The sequence below is a fragment of the Myotis daubentonii genome, chromosome 8 (assembly GCF_963259705.1).
Source record: "Myotis daubentonii chromosome 8, mMyoDau2.1, whole genome shotgun sequence".
Classification (NCBI taxonomy): domain Eukaryota; kingdom Metazoa; phylum Chordata; class Mammalia; order Chiroptera; family Vespertilionidae; genus Myotis; species Myotis daubentonii.
This window is the reverse complement of record NC_081847.1, coordinates 75,990,965-76,013,722: the sequence shown is the minus strand read 5'-3', so window position 1 is coordinate 76,013,722 and position 22,758 is coordinate 75,990,965. Positions and strand designations below refer to the sequence as shown.

Sequence of the window (22,758 nt, the reverse complement as noted above, 5' to 3'; positions counted from 1 at the left end):
TTTTTTATTAACGGGGAACAGTCAAGCATGACGACATTTTACCTGTGATTGATCTTTTCTATTCCATGGAGCAAAAAGTCGAGTTGTCTGGTCAGTACCAACAGTGATGATAAATTCTCCTTCTGGATCCCACATTAGATCTTGGACACCATCAAAGTGTCCTGAAATGACAATCTCTGGAGTCCACTCTCTCTGTAATGAAAGTGCTCATGACACATCAAAATAACCAAAGACCACCACCACTCAAAATAAAATCTGATAATGCCTTCAGCCCTCAGGTCTTCTACTGGGAAAGACTGAAATCCCCAAGCAAGGTGAAAAGCTAAGTAAACATGATGGGATCTTAAAATAATAGAATCTGTGTGCTCTCCCTCCTGGGAGATGCCCATGCCTTTCTCTGTCCTCTCCCTTTCCATCTCCCCCTCCCCAAGGGGGAGAAAAAAAAAAGACTGTTTTTCAGTCAAGCTTATTAGAACTTAAACATTCAAATATGTTCTATGTCCTTTAAAAATGTAACTTTGGGAAATTTCCCTCCATTCATAATTTATTGAATACCTCCTAGAAGCCAAATACTACTTAACCTTTCTATGCCTAAATTAACTCTTCTGTAAAATTACCTAACTCATAGAATCATTATGAGGATTAAATGAGTTTGTATTTATAAAGAATACACAACAATGTCAGCACAAAGGAGGTACTATGTGAGCACTTACTTGTTAAACTATTTAAATAAGCAAAGAGTAAAATGAGTTATTAGATTCCAATTGTGTGCGTCAATGGCTTCCTTTACTAAGTCAAGGGAATTGCAGAGTAGAAGACAGACGGGTGAATCAAGCCTAGTTGGTTCACTTTCTGAGGGAGCCTACACAAGCCACCATATAAATAATGATAACAAAATACAGAAAATGTCATATGGCTGGTCACCCAAGGATATATTTTTATTGATTTTAGGGAGAGAGATAAACATTGATGTGAGAAAGAAACATCAATTGGTTGCCTTCCATATGCGCCCTGACCAGGGATTGAGCCCACAACTTTTTGGAGTAAGGGACGACACTCCAACCAACTGAGCCACCTGGCCAGGCCACAGAGCATCTTTTTTTAACATATATTTTTTATTGATTTCAGAGAGAAAGGGAGAGGAAGAGGAAATAGAAACATCAATGATGAGAGAGAATCCTTGATCGGCTGCCTCCTACGTGGCCCCACTGGGGATCGAGCCCACAAGCAGGGCATGTGACTAGGAATCGAATCGTGACCTCCTGGTTAATAGGTTGATACTCAACCACTGAACCAAACCAGCCAGGCTTGACAACTTTTGAATGTCTATTAGGGCAAAAACCAAGTGGTGGTAAAACTTGCCTTAAGAGGAAAATTAAATTTGTCTAAATACCTAAAAGGTCATTCACAGACAAGACTGATGAATGGGGTCAGTGATTAAGTTAAACTGTACTATTTTCTGGTCAAAAAATAAATAAAAAGACTATGACAAAGAAATGCTATTAATTTCCTCTGTGGCATACAACTGATTCTAAAGTTAGCACTCATGGGAGTTTCCGGAAAGTTCTAAACAAAGGGCAGCTTTTTGGACTATCAGTGGTCTTCCACTGCAAGTCCTAAAGGACAGTTTGTTTTTAAAAATCACACCCTTGCCCTACCCAGTTTGCTTCAGTAGATAGAAGTCAGCCCATGTGCTGAAGGGTCCTGGGTACAATTCCGGTCAAGGGCACGCACCTCAGTTGCAGGCTCACTTCCCGGCCCTGGTCTGGGCATATGTAGGAGGCAACCAATTGATGTGTCTCTCTCACATCGATGTTTCTCTCTCCTGTGTCTGTCTCCCTCCCTTCCATTCCCTCTAAAAATTAATGGACAAAAATATCTTCGGGTGAGAATTAACAACAAAAAATCACTCTTGATCATAACAAATGTACATCTCTGGTTTGAGATGTTGAAGTGCAGAAGGTTGTGGGGGTGTGTGGGGTTGGCAGGCGGGATGGAGGGGGCATATATGGGAATCTTCCATGCTTTCTGCTCAATTTTTCTTTGAACCTAAAACTGCTCTAAAAAATAGTCAATTTTTTTTAAAAAATCACCCTCAATACTTCTAAGTAGCTATCATAAATTTGAAGCCAAGTTACAAGCACAAGTACAGTGAGATTCTGTCTTCTGGTTTGAGTTTCTCCTTAGCCATCTGATGCTTTTTCCTATGAAGGGTCTCAAAGACCACCTGAAATACGGCTCAAAGGAGCTCTGAGTTAAGAATGAAATTAAATTTATCCCCAAAAATATTTATTTCTAAAAGTCATCGCTGATGATTTCCTGTTTCACTTAATAGTAGAAACGACCCCAGCCAGCGTGGCTCAGTGGTTAAGCGTCAACCTATCAACCAGAAGGTCAGGGTTCAATTCCAGGTCAGGGCACATGCCCAGGTTGCGGGCTCAAGTCCCTAATGTGAGGCATGCAGGAGGCAGCCAATCAATGACTCTTTCTCATCATTGATGTTTTTATCTCTCTCCCCCTCTCCATTCCTCTCTGAAATCAATAAAAAATATATATATATTAGGAAAAAAAATGGAAACTATCATGAAAATCAACTACAAATAGAAGACACAAGGGAAAGAGCAAGTCACCCTATGTATTGAGAAGTCAAATCCTTATCGGTAACACATTTATTACAAAGCCCACAAGTTAAATGTTATGCAAATCCATGAATTTGTACTTTAAAAGGAAGCCATTATCTGGTGATTCACATTTCAGTCAATGTTCTGACTTCTTTCATTTATTAAAATACATTTACATACTATCCAATATATGCCAGGCCCTGTTTTTTATGCTGTACAAATATTAACTCATTTAAGCATCATAAAAACCTTAAGTGTAGATGCTACTACTATGCACATTTTACAAATGAGAAATCTGAGACAGACTTAGGTAATGTCCTCAAGGACATACATCTGCTTAGTAAGTGCTGGCACAGAATCTGAATTCAGATGTCTACCTCCTAAACCTGTGTTCTTAGCCACTATGCTCCTGCTATTGCATTCCCCAAACCCAAGCAGCAGATAAGAAGCAAATTAGAAAGTAAAAGATGGAATAATGTTCAGCATGATCAGAGGAAGAAGACTACTACCTCTCTTTGAGAAGAGACCAAAATTAGAAGAAAAAGCTCAAAGGACCCAATACTTGGAAGGCCATGTAGAATTACACATAACAACAGCCCCTGAGAGCATCAATATAATCCATCACAAAATAAGTGTTCAGAATGCCCTTTTGTCAGTCACTTGTTCAATCATTATCTATGGAGTACCTAACCATTCAACAAGAAAATGTCAAACTATGTTACCTTCTTTAAGATAGGAAAGTTACAGATTTTAGGAAAAGCTCCCATAAAAAAATTTACATAGCTTAAAGGAAGAACTTAAAATTTATATAGCTTAAAGTTCATTTATGTAGGAATTTTATATATGTGCAAATTTCAATGCCTCACCAATGCTGGAGAAAGGAATACTTTTATTCTTAGAAAAGGATGAGTTTCTCACCAAAAAGAAGTGATGTCATTCAAACTTAAATGTCTCTACTGGTACTATGAAGTGCAGCGGTTCTCAACCTGTGGGTCGCAAACCCTTTGACGGTCGAATGACCTTTTCAGGAGTCGCCTACGACCATCTGCATATCAGATATTTACATTACGATTCACAACAGTAGCAACATTACAGTTATGAAGTAGCAACGAAAATAATTTTATGATTGGGTCACAACATGAGTCACAACATGGGTCACTGTATTTAAAGGGCCAAAAGGCTGAGAAGCACTGATGTAGTGCTATAAGTTAGCCTGGGTTTCAAGGGCTTTTCTTACTGGGTTAGCTGCATTCTGTTTCCACAGGTGCAATGCTCCATGGAAAGCATGAGCGATGATCAGAGAGCCATCTTCATTGAACTGGCAATCATAAAATCCCAGAGTATTTCCACCGACTTCCCCTACTCGAACCTATAGCAATGACAGAAAACAATTCATAATCAATAGAAACCACTGATTCCAGAGATTATGTTCTCACTCATTTAACATATACAAAGAGTGAACATCTGCAGCTCTAGGAATACAGACTTGGGAATTAAATATTCAGTTTATAAACTCAATTTTCTATTCCTTAAATATCCACATTTTTACCTGTTCTAGCCAAACTCCTGACTCTTCATCTGGAGCCCAGAGAATCATGGTTTTATCCATTGAGGCAGACAATAATCTCATTGGCTGCTGTAGAACACCATCTAAAAAATATAAACTAATTTCTTTAGGTTTTCACCAGGCATCATGTTTGAAGATTACTAGAAAAAACAACATGGATATTGCAAGAACAATCTGGAAACACCACAAATGTCTACCACAAGAACAAGTAAACAGGTTGTGGTATATTTAAACAGTGTAATATTAAACTGCAATAAAAATAAACAAACTAGAGTTACATGAATCAACATGGATACAACTCCAAATATTTAGCATGGTAAGCTGAAAAGGCAAGTTGTAAGAGGCTAGGACACACTGAGATCGTGTCAATAGCTATGAAACTACTGTTTGTGGTGACATCAATGTGTAAAGTATAAAAACATGCCTGGGAGTGCTAATACCCAGAATTCAGCGCTGCAGTTGCCTCTAGGGAAGGATGGAGAGGCCGGGGCTCGGAAAGAATACACAGGGGTCCTCAATATCTATGTCTTTTTTAAAAACGGTAGCAAATAATATATAATATGATAAAAGCTGAATAGTGGTTACCTGAACAGTAATGATGGATAGTCTCCATTTCTGGTTTGGGGAAGGAGCTCTGGGGAAGAATGAGGCTGAGCCTTACTCAGCTCCACCCCAGCACCAGCATGAGCACACACACAACTATCACTCCGGAAGTGGAGGTTAAGGGCAAAAGGAGGAGGGGATCTTACTTTCTCATAAATTATGCATGTCAGTATCACCATCTTTGTATTGCCAAGGGTAAAGAATCCAGTGAAGTTCGCCCAAAACTCAATTTCTCTCCAATCCCATAAAGACTAGTCTGAAACTTTTCAGAAAAAAAGTTACTGAGGTGAGGCACTTACAGTAACTGTGGCAGGAATCACCCTTTTCCTGCTCAGGAGTACAATTTGCAGTGGAATTGAGTGTCCAGCAGAACAGGGCTGTAGTATTAGACTTTGTCAACTTGAAAGTGTCTTACATTTGAGATTTCTAATCACACTCAAACTACCCTCCATTTTATTTGGTCAGCGTAACATTCTGCATGGGAGATTTAACTGATGGGGATATATGTGTGTTTTTTGTCCTACCTTTGTAAAATGAAGGCTGCCAATGAACTGCATTCACCCAGCTTTCATGACCAGCCAGCACGGTCTCCAGAGTAACCGCAAATGCCATTTTAATACCTTTAACAAATGCAATGAAGAAGCACTGTTTCCTCAAAACTCTTCTAGATAAATTTTTCTCTACCCTTGTCTCTACCCGGTCAGAAATAAACATTAAAGAATATGGTCTATTTTTAATATTTTCTGGGATATATTGTTATACTACAACTTAAAAGCAAAAAACAGACATGCCAGCCGCCTAGCTATGCTTATCATTATCAGAGTACAATAACCTAAAATGCCACTTAAAAGAAATTAAGATAGCCCTGGCCAGTTTTGCTTAGTGGTTACAGTGTTGGCCTGTGGATCAGAGTCTCGGGTTTAATTGAAATATCCTCAGGTGAGGATTAACAAAACAAACAAAAAAAGATAAATGCAGAAGTAAAGGAAGACAAGTCAGTTTGAAAGTTTGTGACCTTTCAAACAAAATAATTCATAAAAATATGACAAAAAATTTCAACTTTGGGAATAGCTACTCATAATATGCTGGTTATAGCATTTCTTTGCTCCCTCCATAAAACAGTTACCAAAATCTCAACTCTTATGGGCTATAATCAAGAAGAAGAGCAATAACAGCCCTAACCGGTTTGGCTCAGTGGATAGAGCATCAGCTTGCAGACTTAAGGGTCCCAGGTTCGATTCCGGTCAAGGGCATGTACCTTGGTTGCGGGCACATACCCAGTAGGGAATGTGCAGGAGGCAGCTGATCAATGTTTCTCTCTCATCAATGTTTCTAACTCTCTATCCTTCTCCCTTCCTCTCTGTAAAAAAATCAGTAAAATATATTTTTTTAAAAAAGAAGAGCAATAACAAAGAAGAGAATTCCTGGGGGAACAATGCTCACTGAGAACTAAGTTTACAATTTAGATACACATCCAAAAATACCTTCTTTAAAAAACAAACAAAAATAACTTCTTCAAATACAATTATTTCAACAGGATCAATACCCCATGCAGGGGGACTGTTCTCATGCCAGACAGTAAGAAAATCAGAATTATATATATTCCTCAAATGTAGGCATTTAGCTTGTCTTGTAGAGTATCTTCCAACTAAGGTACGGCTAATTCACATTTCTCTTGATCTTCATATGCTAAAATTACAAATTTAGTAACATTATACAAGTTAATTTATTGAGAAAACATTTTGAAATATTTTCAGCCATTTTTAGAAATCTTACTAGTATGATTTACAACAAAAATAAGTTTCATATATGAAAAATGACTCATTATTCCATAAAAATAAAAAAAGGAAAAATGCATAGTATCAAATTTCATGTAGGGCTCTGATATTTCTGAAAAACTAACCTTCACATAGGTTTATAATAAAACAAAATGATTCAGCTAGGAGACCTAAGTATTATTACATCAAATATTTTCATTATTACTCACTTTCATTTTCTACAGTGAAAGTATTTTCCTTCAGTCTTATATTATCATCATCCTGATTTTCTAATGATGTTGATTTTATATACATCTTCCATATTCGTATCAGGCAATCTTGTGAACAGCTTGCTAGGAAAAGATCTTTACCTAATTAAAAAAATAAGTTTATTATTATTAATATATTCTTAAATTTAGGTATAAGACTTTCTCCTCTACAACAGGCACACTTCTAGATTTCCTGAAAAAATTAGACTTTGCTTCCTTACCCTTCATTCATTTGACCTATATTCAGTTTTACTGACATTGACAAATATAGTACAATGCTGACATATGGTTGTAGCATGTGATATTCTTATATACAGTCTACTAAGATCTACAAAGAACTTTTCAAGAATGCCTGCATGTGGAATAGTCGGCTTGTGTCCTATTTTAAACATCAACTTGTTTCATCTTCTACCATTCCAATTAATAGTTAACAGAAGGGATAAGTATCCTCTTTTCTAATAGTACATACAAAGAAAATTTTAAATTAAAACATAGGGGGCTGCTTTCTTGGAAGTTACACACACTAGTCCCCATCACAGTGATTTAACAAAATTTCATACTGACCAAAGGCTGCCCACTCCACGCCTCTTATCCAATCCTCATGTCCAGAGAGAAAAAGCACTTTCTGAAACTATAAGATAAAAAATCATCAGGCCTGGGGTAAGAATTTAATATTTTCATGTATATCGATTTCATTTGGTCCCAGCCAGTCCTGCTGCATCTCTTCTTTAAAAAAAACAACTGGGAACACTATCTGATTAGACACAAGATAGAGGTCTCATGAAAAAATCTCATAATCACCTATATCATCTAATTGAGTAATGCTGAGTAGATAAGATCTGTAGACCTCAAATACTCTAAATGTTTACAAAATAGAATGATATCTGTTATGATGTAACATAGATAAAAGGTAGATAGTGGAACATTCACAACCATTTTAAACTGTCTTACAGAATGCAAAGAAACTATCTCCTTTATTAAATAAAAGAGCCTCTAGTTAAGAACCCCCTTTCTAGAAATTCCCTCCCCTAGTTTAACTACTCAAAGTGTCCATAAGGTTCAGAAAGACAAATGAACACTACCAGGGAGTGTTTTCACTGTAGGTATGATGTACATCACTTAAAATTTTAAAGAAAAAACACTACCACAGTATCTTCCTTCTCTTCTTCCCCCACCTAGCGACCTGTTTCCTTCTAACAACCCTGGACCTGGTAGTCATGGCAGCAGCTGCTTGGTGGGAAACCATCTAACAAAGAATTGTAAAAGAAATACTCCTATTGGATTATTTTGGTTTAGATGAGAACATTCCTGAAATTCTATAATCTGGAAATAGTCGGCTTTAAGAAATGTAATTAAGCAGAAGCTAATGTCAGTCTCTTCATAAACATCATCAATTACCTGATCATTCTGTTGAACAAATAAGTGGATTTTGCAGTCATCATCGCCACATGCTAGTATTGGTACTGGGGGGAAAAAAAGAGGCTTTGCTGTTAAGTATTCAATCAGACATTATGATTATCACCTCTGCTGGATTCTAAACTCTAAATAAAGAACCCTGGTTTCTATTTCTCACATCACTGAACAAATAAATTGAAAGTGCTCAATAAATGTCTACAGGAATAAAGTGAACTCTCTAAATGTCCTATTAAATGATTACTTGGCAATGAATGACTACTGATTGAGAGCCCTTTTCTCCATTATAAGTATTTTATGATAGAAGGAGCAGTGAAAGGAGAAGCACGAGAGCAATTGGGAACATTTTCACTGTCAGCCCAAAGACTAATATGAAGTTAGCCCAATCTATATATATAAAAGGCTAATAAGCTGTGTCCGACCGTTGGTTCGACTGTTCAACCAGTCACTATAAGCACTGACCACCAGGGGGCAGACACTCCAACCGGTAGGTTAGCTTGCTGCTGGAGTCCGGCCGATCAGGACTGGGTGAGACAGACCAGACAGACCCTGGAGCCCTCCCACAGTCCCTCTCCAGCCCCGATGGGATCCCTTGGCCTGGCCTACACGCTCTTGCAATCCAGGACCCCTCAGAGGATATCAGAGATCAAGTTTCGGCCCAATCCCTGCAGGCCAGGCCGAGGGACTCCACCAGTGCACAAATCCATGCACCAGGACTCTAGTTGAATAATAAAATGAAGAGCTACTATCAGCCTGGCATCATGGTTACTGCACAAAGATGCAGTCATGGTATGGTTGTTACTTTGAGGGCCTCACATTTTGAGAATTCAATAGTAAAACAAAATTCCTGAAGCAATTAAAGAACCAAATAAAAACACATATAATTAAATATGTGGTTAAAAAGCTATGAGAGGTGCAAGTGTAAAATTGGTTTTAATAGCACAAAAAACTAATTCACATTACCAAGGAATAGCCTTCATGACTGTGGAGCAAAATAAAGTAGGAACGCTTTCTCTAGGGCAGCGGTTGGCAAACCGTGGCTCGTGAGCCACATGCGGCTCTTTGGCCCCTTGAGTGTGGCTCTTCCACAAAATACCACATGCGGGCGCGCATGTACAGAGCGATTGAAACTTCGTGGCCCATGCGAAGAAGTCGGTTTTGGCCTGGGCGAGTCTATTTTGAAGAAGTGTCAGTGCTTAGAAGAAGTGGGGGGTGTCGGTGGGTCGGGCAACGGGAGATGCGGCACAGGTGGGCTGCGAGATACGCAGTGCAGGGGAGGCGCATGCGATTCATGCACGAGTTGAGTGAGCCAGTCAGTCAGCAGTCTCATTGTGCAGTGGTTAGTGCTAGTCGCCTCCGTAAATCGCGCGCGGATGACAAAAGTACCTACTCGAAGCATAAAGTTACCTGTGTTTTTCCAACCAGCTGCAAATCCTACAGGTATTTTTGTCATCAGTTTAAGAATTGTAGAGAAGTTTTCCCACAGCAGACACAGCTGATTCTCACAGCCAGTTGGCCTGGAGGTCAAATCCCCCTAGTATTAACTACAACAATCAATGCTTATCTACAGGAAGACTGCACACAAAGACCACTAGGGGGTGCACCAAGAAAGCATAAAAAATGCGGAGACAAAGAAACAGGACAAAACTGCCAATGGAGGATATTCAGTTCAGAACCACACTTTTAAGGTCTCTCAAGAACTGTCTAGAAGCCGCCGATAAAGTTATTGAGATCCTCAACAAATCTAATGAGACCCTCGATGTTATGATAACGAACCAACTAGAAATTAAACATACACAGACTGAAATAACGAATATTATACAGACTCCCAACAGCAGACCAGAGGACCGCAAGAATCAAGGCAAAGATTTGAAATGCGAAGAAGCAAAAAACACCCAACCGGAAAAGCAAAATGAAAAAAGAATCCGAAAATACGAAGATAGTGTAAGGAGCCTCTGGGACAGCTTCAAGCGTACCAACATCAGAATTATAGGGGTGCCAGAAGATGAGAGAGAGCAAGATATTGAAAACCTATTTAAAGAAATAATGACAGAAAACTTCCCCCACCTGGTGAAAGAAATAGACCCACAGGTCCAGGAAGCGCAGAGAACCCCAAACAAAAGGAATCCAAAGAGGACCACATCAAGACACATCATAATTAAAATGCCAAGAGCAAAAGACAAAGAGAGAATCTTAAAAGCAGCAAGAGAAAGAAACCCAGTTACCTACAAGGGAGTACCCATACGACTGTCAGCTGATTTCTCAACAGAAACTTTGCAGGCCAGAAGGGAATGGCAAGAAATATTCAAAGTGATGAATACCAAGAACCTACAACCAAGATTACTTTATCCAGCAAAGCTATCATTCAGAACTGAAGGTCAGATAAAGAGCTTCACAGATAAGGAAAAGCTAAAGGAGTTCATCACCACCAAACCAGTATTATATGAAATGCTGAAAGGTATCCTTTAAGAAGAGGAAGAAGAAGAAAAAGGTAAAGATACAAATTATGAACAACAAACATGCATCTATCAACAAGTGAATCTAAGAATCAAGTGAATAAATAATCTGGTGATCATAACAGAATCAGGGACATAGAAAGGGAATGGACTGACTATTCTTGGGGGGGAAAGGGGTGTGGGAGATGCGGGAAGAGACTGGACAAAAATCGTGCACCTATGGATGAGGAAGGACAGTGGGTGGGGAGTGAGGGCGGATGGTGGGGCGGGAACTGGGAGGAGGGGAGTTATGGGGGGAAAAAAGAGGAACAAATGTAATAATCTGAACAATAAAAATTTAATTAAAAAAAAAAAGAACTGTAATTCTTTTGTGTTGGTGGCTTTATTATTATAAAATGAAACATTTTTTTAGGGGCCCTGTTTGAGATGGCTACAAAGAAGAAGCAAAGAAAAACGGAAGACAAAACCCGTGAATTTAAAGTTGAATGTACCTACCTATATAGTTTAAGTTTAAAAAATTTGGCTCTCAAAAGAAATTTCAATCGTTGTACTGTTGATATTTGGCTCTGTTGACTAATGAGTTTGCCGACCACTGCTCTAGGGAAACACCTTGCTACCAGGTGAATTTTTCAAAGATTTTCTCATTTTAAATCCACTAAAAACAAAACCAAAAAACTCCAGTCACTTGGCCTCGGTATATGTGGGAAGACGTTTAAATTCGATGTTATGAAACCAGAATGTGTGAGTTCCTCCTCCGAGGGGGCCCTCGCACAAAATGGAAGCATCACATGAAACCATGAGTTCACAGCTCCTACCCCAAAAGGCAAGAGGCTGGTGGCTTCCAGACCCACCTCTCTCCACCTAGCCTGTCCTCCAGGTTACTGAGGAGACAGACAGACAGACTCACACTGGCCATCATCTTTGTGAGGGATGATCAAAGGGAAGTACAGATGAGTTTCCTAGCAAAAGGGAAACTTTTCTGTTTGGAGATTTTAAGTAAGTGATCTTAGGCAAAAATGTCATCATGCAAGATAGAAAGGGGCTGTCCTCTTGTAATGCTCACATGGTCCATCTTCAGTACTTTTCCAACTTATCCCAGACCTTCACCATCTAAAGAGCTAGACAATTTTCCCAAATTAGATCTACATACATCAGCAATATATTTCATAAATAGCAGTATCAATCTTGATTACATTATGAAGCCATTTAAATTTTCAACAACTACCAAAATCCTAACAGCCTCTTTTAATCTTATGTTCTATATTCAGATCTTTTGAATATTGACAACAAAGTATATTAGCTAGGTCTCAACCTGTTTCGTGAAAAAATTTAGATACAAAATTGAGACCAAATGTTTCTTTTAAGTTCTGGTCATATGGAGATATGAAAATATATTGCTCTTAAGGGGATACTCACCATCAGTATTAGGCAAAAAAGATAAGCAGAGAGCCAGAGTGAATCCGTTTCCAAAGCTCAAGGTCTGAAGGCAGGTTACTAAAAATTAATGAAAAACACCATGAACGACTAACTCTGAGCTTATCTACCTAGAGATTGGGCAGCAGCATCACACTAGCAGGAGTTGAGCGAAGTCAATCCTGAGCCCTACACACCATGTGAATTGAAATGGTCAATGTTTAACAAGGTTACAGAGAACAAAATTACTTATATGAAAAGACTGGCAGTAAATTTACATCTATCTTCTATATATAAAACCCTAATATGCAAATAGACGGAACAGTGGAACAACTGAACAGTCGCTGTGAGGTGCGCTGACCACCAGGGGGTGTGCATGGAACATGGTGGGCATCGGCCGCAGCCCACAGTTCCTTTCAAGGTGCACGAATTCATGCACTGGGCCCCTACTTAGATTATAAAGTCTTTAGACATACCAGCTGAACCCTCTTTAGACCAGACTCTAACAGTGGAATCTGAAGCTGCAGAAACCATCAGTGTACGCAATGTAGCATCCGATGCCCTTCTCTGGTAGACAGCATGCACTGCATAAACAGGTCCTTCATGGCCGTAGAGAGGAACCGCTTTTAAAAGCTGAGTCAGAAAAAATGGCAAAAACATTGTGATAAAAAGGAATTTACCAGTTTCACCTTTAACTGAAATCACAGGATTAATGGTACTGATAAAATGTGAGACCTAGAAATAGGTCCTTTCAGTTGAAGAGAATGTTAACTTTCGAGAACTCTGTCTGACCATATTAATGATACAAAAAATGTGCATAACCTTGACACAGCAATCTCACATCTAAAATCTATCTGAGGTGCTAAGAGCAATAGTTTAACAAATAATAAACAATAAATTCACACTCACTTTTTGTTTTGGTGTGTGTGTGTGTGTGTGTGTGTGTGTGTGTGTGTGTTTTGGTAGAGGATGTGGGCATCGATCACACACTTTATAATAGTAAAAAATAAACCAAAAATTATTCATAGGGAACTAATTACTCCACACATACACTGTAGCCAATAAAAAGATAACGTAGATAAATATATGCTATTACTATGGAAAGATGTCCATGACATTGAGAAATTGAAGAACATAGGCCAGCTTTGTGGAATGGTCTTTTTTGAATTAAGTCTGATGTTTTGTCATCAATACTCTCTAAGTGCATCACATCCATGATGTCAATCTGTCCCAATTTTAGTGAAGTTAACCTTGGTATCTTAGTAAAGGTAGTGTCTGCCAGATTTTTTCACTGTGAACTTAAAGTTTCGGGGGTTGATACAAGATTATACTTTGGGAGTGAGTATGTATTCTATTCTTCATCAAACTACTACCTAGTGATTTTAGCATCCCCACAAGACACTGGCCTAAACAAGCATAGCTGCAAAATGGAAACATGGCAAACAGAACTAGGATCCCATCTGTTTATCAAGTCCACCTGCTTGCCATACAAGATTCTTCACTGTGGCATAATTTCTGTTGTTTTAGGTGTATTTCTTAGATTTCCAAATGTGTGAGACTCCACCACTTCCTTTGAGAGGTATCTTCCATAAATTATCTTCTCAAATAGTGTTGTCCATAAGTGTCTCCTCAGCTATTTCCTAATTACTTAGGCAAAACTCTGCTACTCCAGAGGTAATTGTTATGTATAAGGGTCTGTACACTAACTTTCATCATTAACCTTTGGCTTCCTTGAAAAACATTTAAAATTACTCAGATACAGTATGTATAACTGTACATACATACTACACAGCTGAGACAATGTTCATCAGAATGTTAACTCTGTTGAGATTTTGTATACAGTTTTTTTTCCTTCTTTATACTTCTCTATATTGAAACTTCGTTTTGAGTCTGTATCATTATGCCTTAAAAAATTAAATCTATTGAAAACACTTCAGATCTTTAAACAGGGTTATATTTCAAACATCACAGAATTTTAAAAACTCAAGCAAAAGAAATCTCTCAAGTTCACCAGCTTTTTAAAAAACAATGCTCACTGTTCAAAGACTGAAACCTCTCATACCAGCTTAGAATTACTTCCTGTTATCAGAAGTCAAGGTGTGTTGAGCACCTGTGTGCATGGCAATGCATATGGAAAAGAACAGTTAAGCCCCTCAGGTTACAATGTGTGGCCCCTTCCCCTAAATCCTTACTACTCCTCCTGTCTTTACACAATTGATCCCCATTTGGCTTCACATTCTCCCTTCTGTCCCCTCCCAAGCTAAGCTTGCTGTCCGCCATCAGATACTTGCTGAGCCTGCAGTACTTTCTATTGACAGAAGTTTGGGGCAGCACTGAAGAAAAGAGTCTTGCCAAGTCTTCTCTCAAATCTCAAAAATGAATGCTAAAATCCTCTCTCTCTGGATTCCTCTGCCAAAATCATTCCAAACAGGAGTTAAGTTTGCTGCACATCCCTTTGCATTCATTCAAGTCCAGGTGGCTCCAAAATCCCTACTTCCAGACCAGGGAAGGACAATTCTGTGTGCAAATAACATGTCTACAAATGAAATCCCCATCTTCCCTCCTTGCCTATTTTCCTTTGTAGAAGCATCTTTCTCCAGGGCCCTAAGACACAATCTCATGGTTTTTGACTACTCACTCCCCTAACCACCAGCTCCCCACTCCTTTGATAACTAGGTACTCAATACCAAAATCATTTTCCTTCAAAAATAGCCAAAACCGGTTTGGCTCAGTGGATAGAGCGTCAGCCTGCGGACTGAAAGGTCCCAGGTTCGATTCCAGTCAAGGACATGTACTTGGGTTGCGGGCATATCCCCAGTAGATGTGCAGGAGGCAGCTGATCGATGTTTCTCTCGTCGATATTTCTAACTCTCTATCTCTCTCCCTTCCTCTCTGTAAAAAATCAATAAAATATATTTAAAACAAAACAAAAATACATCCCATATCCCTTCCTTCACATTTTCCCCACTTTAATTTGTCACATGGATGTCAGATTTATCTTTTGATATTTATACTCCTCTTCTTAGAAATTATCAATGACTTCCAAATGCCTGCTAATAAAAAACAAACTTTTAAAGCAAGTGTTCAAATTCTAATAGGATGATCTCCTATTCTGCTTCTCTAGTATTACTGCCCACAATGTATTATCTAGAAACATTCCTAAAACTGAATTTCTTAAAGTTACAAGGACTACTAAGAGATTTGAAAGGGGAAAACAAGAAAGTTCAGGCTTGAAACAAGTTTGGGAAATGCAAGGCAAACAAAAGTAAGCAGGTTCATCCATGTCAGAACCTTTCAGAGCCCTCACTACCCTCATGCATAGGGAATTCTCTTAGAGGTAAATGCAGTGTTTCCCAAACTGGATTGGCCATGGATTCCTTTTTTCATGGAACATCTTAAGAAATGAATAATTCTCTGAACACACTTTAGAAAAAGCAGTGCCCTACCCATAGCCGGTTTGGCTCAGTGGATAGAGCTTCAGCCCACGGACTGAAGGGTCCTGGGTTTTATTCTGGTCAAGGGCATATACCTTGGTTGCAGGCTCGACCCTGGTTGAGGAGTGCATGCAGAGGCAACCAATCAATGTGTCTCTCTCATATTGATGTTTCTCTCTCTGCATCTCTCCCTCTCCCTTCCACTCTTTCTAAAAATCAATGGGAAAATATCCTTGAGTGGGGATTAACAAAAAATAAAATAAAATAAGGAAGACCTGCCCTAAAGACATCTTAGGCTTTGATTAAAACTGGACACTCCTGCCCTAGCTGGTTAGGCGCAGTGGATAAAGCCTCAACCTGAGGACTGAAGGGTCCCGGGTTCAATTCTGGTCAAGGGCACATACCCAGGTTGTGGGCTCCATCCCCAATGGGGTGCATGCAGAAGGCAACCGATCAATGATTCTTTCTCATCATTGATGTTTCTCTCTCTCTCCTTTTCCCTTCTTCTCTGAAGTCAATAAAAATATATTAAAAAACAAAAACAAAAACAAAACAACTGGACACTCCTGAGCAGAGGGTTCTCCTTTCTCACCTGAGCTTTGACTCATGCTAGTTTTCCTACCAAAAATTCTCACTCCTTTAACTCCTCCAAAGGAAATCACCTCATACTTTAAGAACCAACCCAAAAGACACCTCTTAAACCTTTTCTGAACTCACTCCACCATGGTTGTGGGGCAGCAAGTTAGAGCATCTACGCTGGAGCCACCCTTGTACTTTATTCAAGTACATTTTGCCTTCAAACTACGTACATGATTCATGAATAGGCTTTTGCCTCATCTGCATCTTCTGTATGGCAGATATTCCAATACCTACCACACTAATTTTTCACTTTTAATCTTTTCTTACAACTAGAAACAACCTAAATGTCCATCAATAACGGTCTATCTATACCAAGCATAGCATATTATATCACTGAGAATTACGGTATGTACATCTATATCTACAGGACACCAGCTACTCTATGAACACAGCAGTATTAATTTTTTATATCACTGAAAACAGATGAAACAGCCCATGTAAAAGCTGCTTAAAAATTATTCCAAAATAAATAGGAAACTCACAGAAATGACTGACAGCATATGAATATGGGAGCAAATATTAGAGGGAAGGGTACAGGGCCTGTGAAGTACAGAAAAGGACCTGGATTACAGATAAGCAAGAATGAGGCAATTTCATAAAGAAAGAACATAACAGAATGAGGAAAAAGTTGAAAATAAAAGATGTAACAGTCATTTCTTATAATTATAAACATGCCTACCCACCTGATTATTCTCTATTTCCCAGTGAATCACTTGATTATCAGATCCTCCAGAAACTAATTCAGTAGAAGGAGCTGAAAAGATATGTCAGTAAATATTTTCATTTTTTTAACAGCTACTCAGAAAAATTTCAAAGCTATAGAAAAGTTATAAGAAAACTCAATATACCCTTTACGTAGATTCACCAACTGTTAACATTTTGCCATAGTTGCTTAATAGCTTGTTCCATGTGTACAGGGTGAGACAAAAGTAGATCTACAGTTGTGAGTATGCGAAAGTTTATTTATTTTTGTATTATTATTACTTACTAATTACTGTATTATTTTCCATACAAACTATAAACCTACTTTTGCCCAACCTTTTGTATAGATTCCTTATTGTTTTTGACAAACTACTTAAAAATAAGTTGCAGGCAGCCGTAACCGGTTTGGCTCGGTGGATAGAGCATCGGCCTGTGGACTGAAGGGTCCCAGGTTCGATTCCGGTCAAGGGCATGTACCTTGGTTGCGGGCACATCCCCAGTAGGAGGTGTGCAGGAGGCAGCTGATCAATGTTTCTAACTCTCTATCTCTCTCCCTTCCTCTCTGTAAAAAAGCAATAAAATATATTTAAAAAAAAAATAAGTTGCAGGCATCAGGACCTCTGATCCTCAAACACTTTACTATGGATCTCCTAAGAACTGGAACATTCTCCTACATGACCACAATACTATCACACTCAAGAATTTTAACACTGACACGATATCATTATGTACTATATAGCCCATATTAAAATTTCTCCAAATTGTCCCAGTAATATCTTTTATAACTTTTTTTAAATTCAGAATCTAAGAACCAAATATTGTGTATTTAGTTGTCATCCTTTTTCAGTCTCCTTTAAGATAGAATAGTTTCCCAGTCCCTCCTTTTTTTGTGATAATGTGCATACCAACCAGTAGTTTTGAAGAATGTACCCAATCTAGGGGTTTTTTTTTTGTTTTTAAATATATTGTATTGATTTTTTACAGAGAGGAAGGGAGAGGGATAGAGAGTCAGAAACATCGATGAGAGAGAAACATCGATCAGCTGCCTCCTGCACACTCCCCACTGGGGATGTGCCCGCAACCACGGTACACGCCCTTGACCGGAATCGAACCCGGGACCCCTGAGTCCGCAGGCCGATGCTCTATCCACTGAGCCAAACAGGCCAGGGCCCAATCTAGGTTTTTTAAAAGGGAGAAATAGCCCTAACCGGTTTGGCTCAGTGGATAGAGCGTCAGCCTGCAGACTAAAGGGTCCCAGGTTCGATTCTGGTCAAGGGCATGTACCTTGGTTGCCGGCACATCCCCAGTAGGGGGTGTGCAGGAGGCAGCTGATTGATATTTCTCTCTCATCAATGTTTCTAACTACCCCCTCTCCCTTCCACTTTGTAAAAAATCAATAACATATATATTAAAAAAATAAAAGGGAGAAAATATATAATTGTAGTTTGGATTTTCCATTTCTTTGTTTCTTCTGGCCTATGTGCTAGACATTTAGGGGAAGCAGCTGGGGGGCTATCTAAAGAACATTAGATAAGGACTCAGAAGTTCCAGCTTCCTATCTTAACCCTGCTGTCAGCCAGCTATGATCTTGGGATTTAATATCTTCAAGTATCATGGAAATTAAGCCATTTATCTAACTGTGATTTTGAGCATCACTATAAGATACCTGATATGTGGGTTAGAAAGAATATCTAAATTATCTGGTGGTAGAACCCTATTCTTAGAGGAAATCAATTCTAATAGTTACAGATTAGTGATGCACAAGCAATTTATTTTATGTAACCTCATTTTTAAAGAAAAGATAAAATATACAAGCCCAAATTTTTTATAACAAATCCCTATACTGAGATTCAAGTAGTCTTTGATATCATTTGGTGGCAATTAATAAAATTACAATTGTGTTTTAATATCTGCACTACAGCCACTTTTTCTACCATTTAATGGTTTTTATAGGGTGTCCCAAAATTCACGCAAGAAGTAATTTTGATAGAATACACAGGTTTATAATTAAAAATTGTAAATTTTTTATTGATTCATAAAGCATACAGTATAGGGTTATGTATGGAATAGCACATCAGGTAAATGGCCTCCACGGCTTTGCTGGCACATATGCAAAGCCGTGGTCTTCATTGGTCTTCATTGTCCCTGCTCCTGGGCGATAATTGGTACTTGGTAATGCTTATCAAATTGAAGGGATTGAAATCAAAGGGCAACAGATATTAGAATCTGATTCAATAAACCAAGTAAAATTAGGCTTTTATTTTTGTTGTCGTTGTTGTTAATGCTCACGCAAAATTCAAATCTTGCGTGAATTTTGGGACACCCTATATTAACCTAATGTAACGAATCCTGCATTACCAACTGAAATAAGTAGCTATTCAACTTCATTTTTTTTTTGTCACTGATAAAATCATAGTAGAGTCTCACTAATTCAGGAAATTCTGCATTGGCGCCTGGCTCAGAATGCTCTTAATAAATGTTTGTGGAATAAAAATTAATTCAGAATCCTAGCTAGTTTGGCTCAGTGGATAGAGCATCGGCCTGCAGACTTGAGGGTCCCAGGTTGGATTCCAGTCAAGGGCACATGCCTGGGTTTCAGGCTCAACCCCCAGTGGGAGGCATGCAGGAGGCAGTCAATCAATGATTCTCTCTCATCACTGATGTTTCTATCTCTCTCCCTCTCCCTTCCTCTCTGAAATCAATAAAAATATTTTTTTAATTAATTCAGAGTCCATAAGAAAACTACAGTAGGTATATTTAAGACATTTGAGGAAATTGCATTGTATTTCGGAAGCACCATCTAAAAGCAGTATGCTAATTAAACACTATGGAGTCACAGGATGTTAGAGATAAAAGAGACCGGGAGATAATCTATTCCAGCAAATTTCAGTTTGGTGTCAGGACTCCTTTATGCTCTTAAAAATGTTTGGGGACCCCATAAAGCCTTTGTTTATATGGACTGACTCTATGTACAAATATTAAACACATTAGGTTTGTAAACTAAGAAATGTGAAAACTACTTATCATTTTCCTTAAAAATAACAAACTCCAGCCCAGCCGGTGTGGCTCGTGGTTGAGCATCTATGAGCCAGGAGGTCATGGTCTGATTCCCGGTCAAGACACATGCTCAGGGTTGTAGGCTCGGTCCCCAGTGGGGGCGTGCAGGAGGCAACTGATCACTGATTCTCTCTCATCATTGATGTTTCTACCTCTCTCTCCCTCTCCCTTGCTCTCTGAAATCAATAAAAAATATTTTCTAAAATAATAATAAACTCTATTGCATGTTAACAAAACAACATTTTTACGGCAAGGAAAACCCCTACATTTTCTAAAACAAAAAAACAAGAGGCACTGTTTTACATTTCTGCAAATCTCTTTAGCATTTAACTATTAGCATACAGCTGGATTTTCATATCTGTTTCTAAATTTAATCTGTTGTGATATCACTCACCACATAGCTGCTCAAAGGGCCACTGTACGACTGTGGTAGAATGAGAATGAAAACTTTGAATAACCTCTTGGTATTATTCTGAAAATAATTTTGATCTCATAGGTGTCACGAACCTTAAAAGCTCCCCTGATTCAGTCCAAGCCTTTACTTTTCAGGTGTTACTAAGGTACAAACTAAGGTCAAGAAAAAATGCAATGTCCTGCCTAAAAAAGAACAATAGCTTGTCTGTGATGGAAACAAGTCAAATTTTTGGAATCCCAGCCTGGGTCCTAATATGGGCCTGCTTTCAGGCTTTCAAACAGAAGCAATGGGCAATGGTGGGGGGTCTTACCACACTCAGGGCTGCCTCTAGTCTACCCTCATCCTAAGCACTGCTGTGCTATCCATGCTTCAACTGCTATAAAGTAAAAGTACAGGTCAGATATTTCATTGGGTATACTGTTTTTCTTCTATTTTCCAATTGCATAATATCAGATAAGCTGATGGTAAGATAAGAGAAGTGATGAAAAAAAAATGACTAATCATACTTTATCAGAAAACAATTCAGATCAGCTTTAACAATTAGATTAATACTTACAGCCATCCTGTTTACAGATCCACTGTACGCAATTGACTCGAGCAGTGTGACCATTCAGGTTGGTAATGACGACCCTTTTCTTTAACAAAAGAAGCACCAGTTAGTAAATTAGAATCTATCCTACAGAGGAATTATTAAATTAATAAAGATCAGGTTTCAGTACTTTTGATGGATTACCTCATACAAAAATCACCTTCCTTTAATTTATAAACTTCTGTGGCTTACACCATCCATTCACTCTAATTCTTTTCACCACTCCACATTCCCAGTGTCCTGTGCTCTCATCATACTAAGCTCTCAGGTCTTCACCTGCCTTGGTCCTGCGCACTACTCACGCCCCTTCCCACTCCTGTCCTCATCTGGGGAGCCTGTCTTGACACCCCAGGCTGGATAAGAAACCTCTTCCTGGTGCTCGCACAGGTCTCAGGGCCCTACTTCGATCATGCCTGCATCAATTTGAGGGTTTTGTTGAGGGGGAAAAAAATCTTCAGTAGAGGAATTTGTGACTAATGGGTACATATTCATGGCTCACTTTGCATGTCATGACTAATCAGGTATTGATCCGCACTTGATAAGTGCTTAGGATACCCTTCCCCTGTGACCTTTACCCCAACGGCACTTTCTTTTATTTACTTTATTTTAAAAAAATATTTTATTTATTTTTTACAGAGAGGAAGGGAGAGGGATAGAGAGTTAGAAACATCGATGAGAGAGAAACATCCATCAGCTGCCTCCTGCACACCTCCTACTGGGGATGTGCCGACAACCAAGGTACATGCCCTTGACCGGAATCAAACCTGGGACCTTTCGGTCTGCAGGCCAACGCTCTATCCACTGAGCCAAACCGGTTAGGGTGGCACTTTCATTTATTTTTTTTTTAATTTTTTAAAATATGTTTTTATTGATTTCAGAGAGGAAAGGGGAGAAAGAGAGAAAGAGAGAGAGAAACATCAATGATGAGAGAGAATCATTGATTAGCTGCACCTAGCGCACAACCAGGGTATGTGCCCCCGACAGGAATCGAACCCAGGACCCTTCAGTCCCCAGGCCGACACTCCATCCACTGAGCCAAACCATCCAGGGCGGCACTTTCTTTTAAATGTCCAATTCCAGCCATGGCAGAGTAGCTGGGTCAGGGCACATACAAGAATCAATCAATGAATGCATAAATAAGTGGAACAATGAATCTCTCTCTCTCTCAAATCAATAAATGAAAGAATTGTTTAAAAAATGAAATGTCCAGTTCCAAAGCTAAAATACAAGTGGCAAGTTTATAACTGCGGGAAATATAGGAATGAGATAGCATCTGTGATAATGGATTTGGTCCATACCTAAACTGCAAACCTTTCAAAACCCAAACTAATTTTTTTAGCAGTACTACAGTTTCCACAGAAGGCTTCAGAAAAGGTCATCATTCGGGTTTCTACGTGGGGCTAACCGGGCACCGGTGGGACCTGGTGACCACAGGCTGATGGCGGCGCGCCCAGACACCCCGCCCCTTGCTCAGGCGCACGGCCACCGCCCTTACCCGCGGGTCGTAGAGCACCACGGAGCAGGAGGTGCCGAAGGCCAGAAGTCCTCCGGGCCCCGAGTTCCAGCTCAGGGCTCCCCGCACCCGGTTGGGGCAGCAAAATACGTGAGACGCCTCCAGCGCGGATGCCACCATGTTGCTGGCTGGTCCGAGGCCGAGTTCTGGGGGCGCACTTCCGCCCTCTGAGCGGAAACACGCGGGAGGCCGGCCCTCCCGCTGGCGCGGTCCGCACCGCGTTTCCGAGGCAGCCGGGGGCGGGGCGGAGACGGCGGAGACGACCACGCCCCACAGGCTCCGCCCCCGCCCTGGCTCCTCTGGTCCACGG

The 22,758-nt window shown here is 39.5% G+C and overlaps 1 protein-coding gene across 2 annotated transcripts in view; it reads right to left on the bottom strand.

Moving 5' to 3' along the window:
• ELP2 (elongator acetyltransferase complex subunit 2) overlaps positions 1-22,720 on the bottom strand; it is a 37,344-nt gene extending 14,624 nt beyond the window's left edge. Inside the window, exons 1-12 of one of the 2 annotated variants that reach the window (XM_059707104.1) lie at positions 22,431-22,720; positions 20,903-20,981; positions 16,856-16,926; positions 12,576-12,732; positions 12,103-12,180; positions 8,216-8,280; positions 7,382-7,448; positions 6,779-6,919; positions 5,316-5,411; positions 4,171-4,271; positions 3,859-3,990; positions 43-192 (exon numbers count right to left, since the gene is read on the bottom strand). In XM_059707104.1, coding sequence (XP_059563087.1) covers positions 43-192; positions 3,859-3,990; positions 4,171-4,271; positions 5,316-5,411; positions 6,779-6,919; positions 7,382-7,448; positions 8,216-8,280; positions 12,103-12,180; positions 12,576-12,732; positions 16,856-16,926; positions 20,903-20,981; positions 22,431-22,568 — 1,275 coding nt within the window. In that variant the 5' untranslated portion in view covers positions 22,569-22,720. Of the gene's footprint in view, positions 1-42; positions 193-3,858; positions 3,991-4,170; positions 4,272-5,315; positions 5,412-6,778; positions 6,920-7,381; positions 7,449-8,215; positions 8,281-12,102; positions 12,181-12,575; positions 12,733-16,855; positions 16,927-20,902; positions 20,982-22,430 lie in introns of those variants that run through there. The other variant, XM_059707105.1, reaches the window with a different exon arrangement.
• Positions 22,721-22,758: the final 38 nt, after the last annotated feature.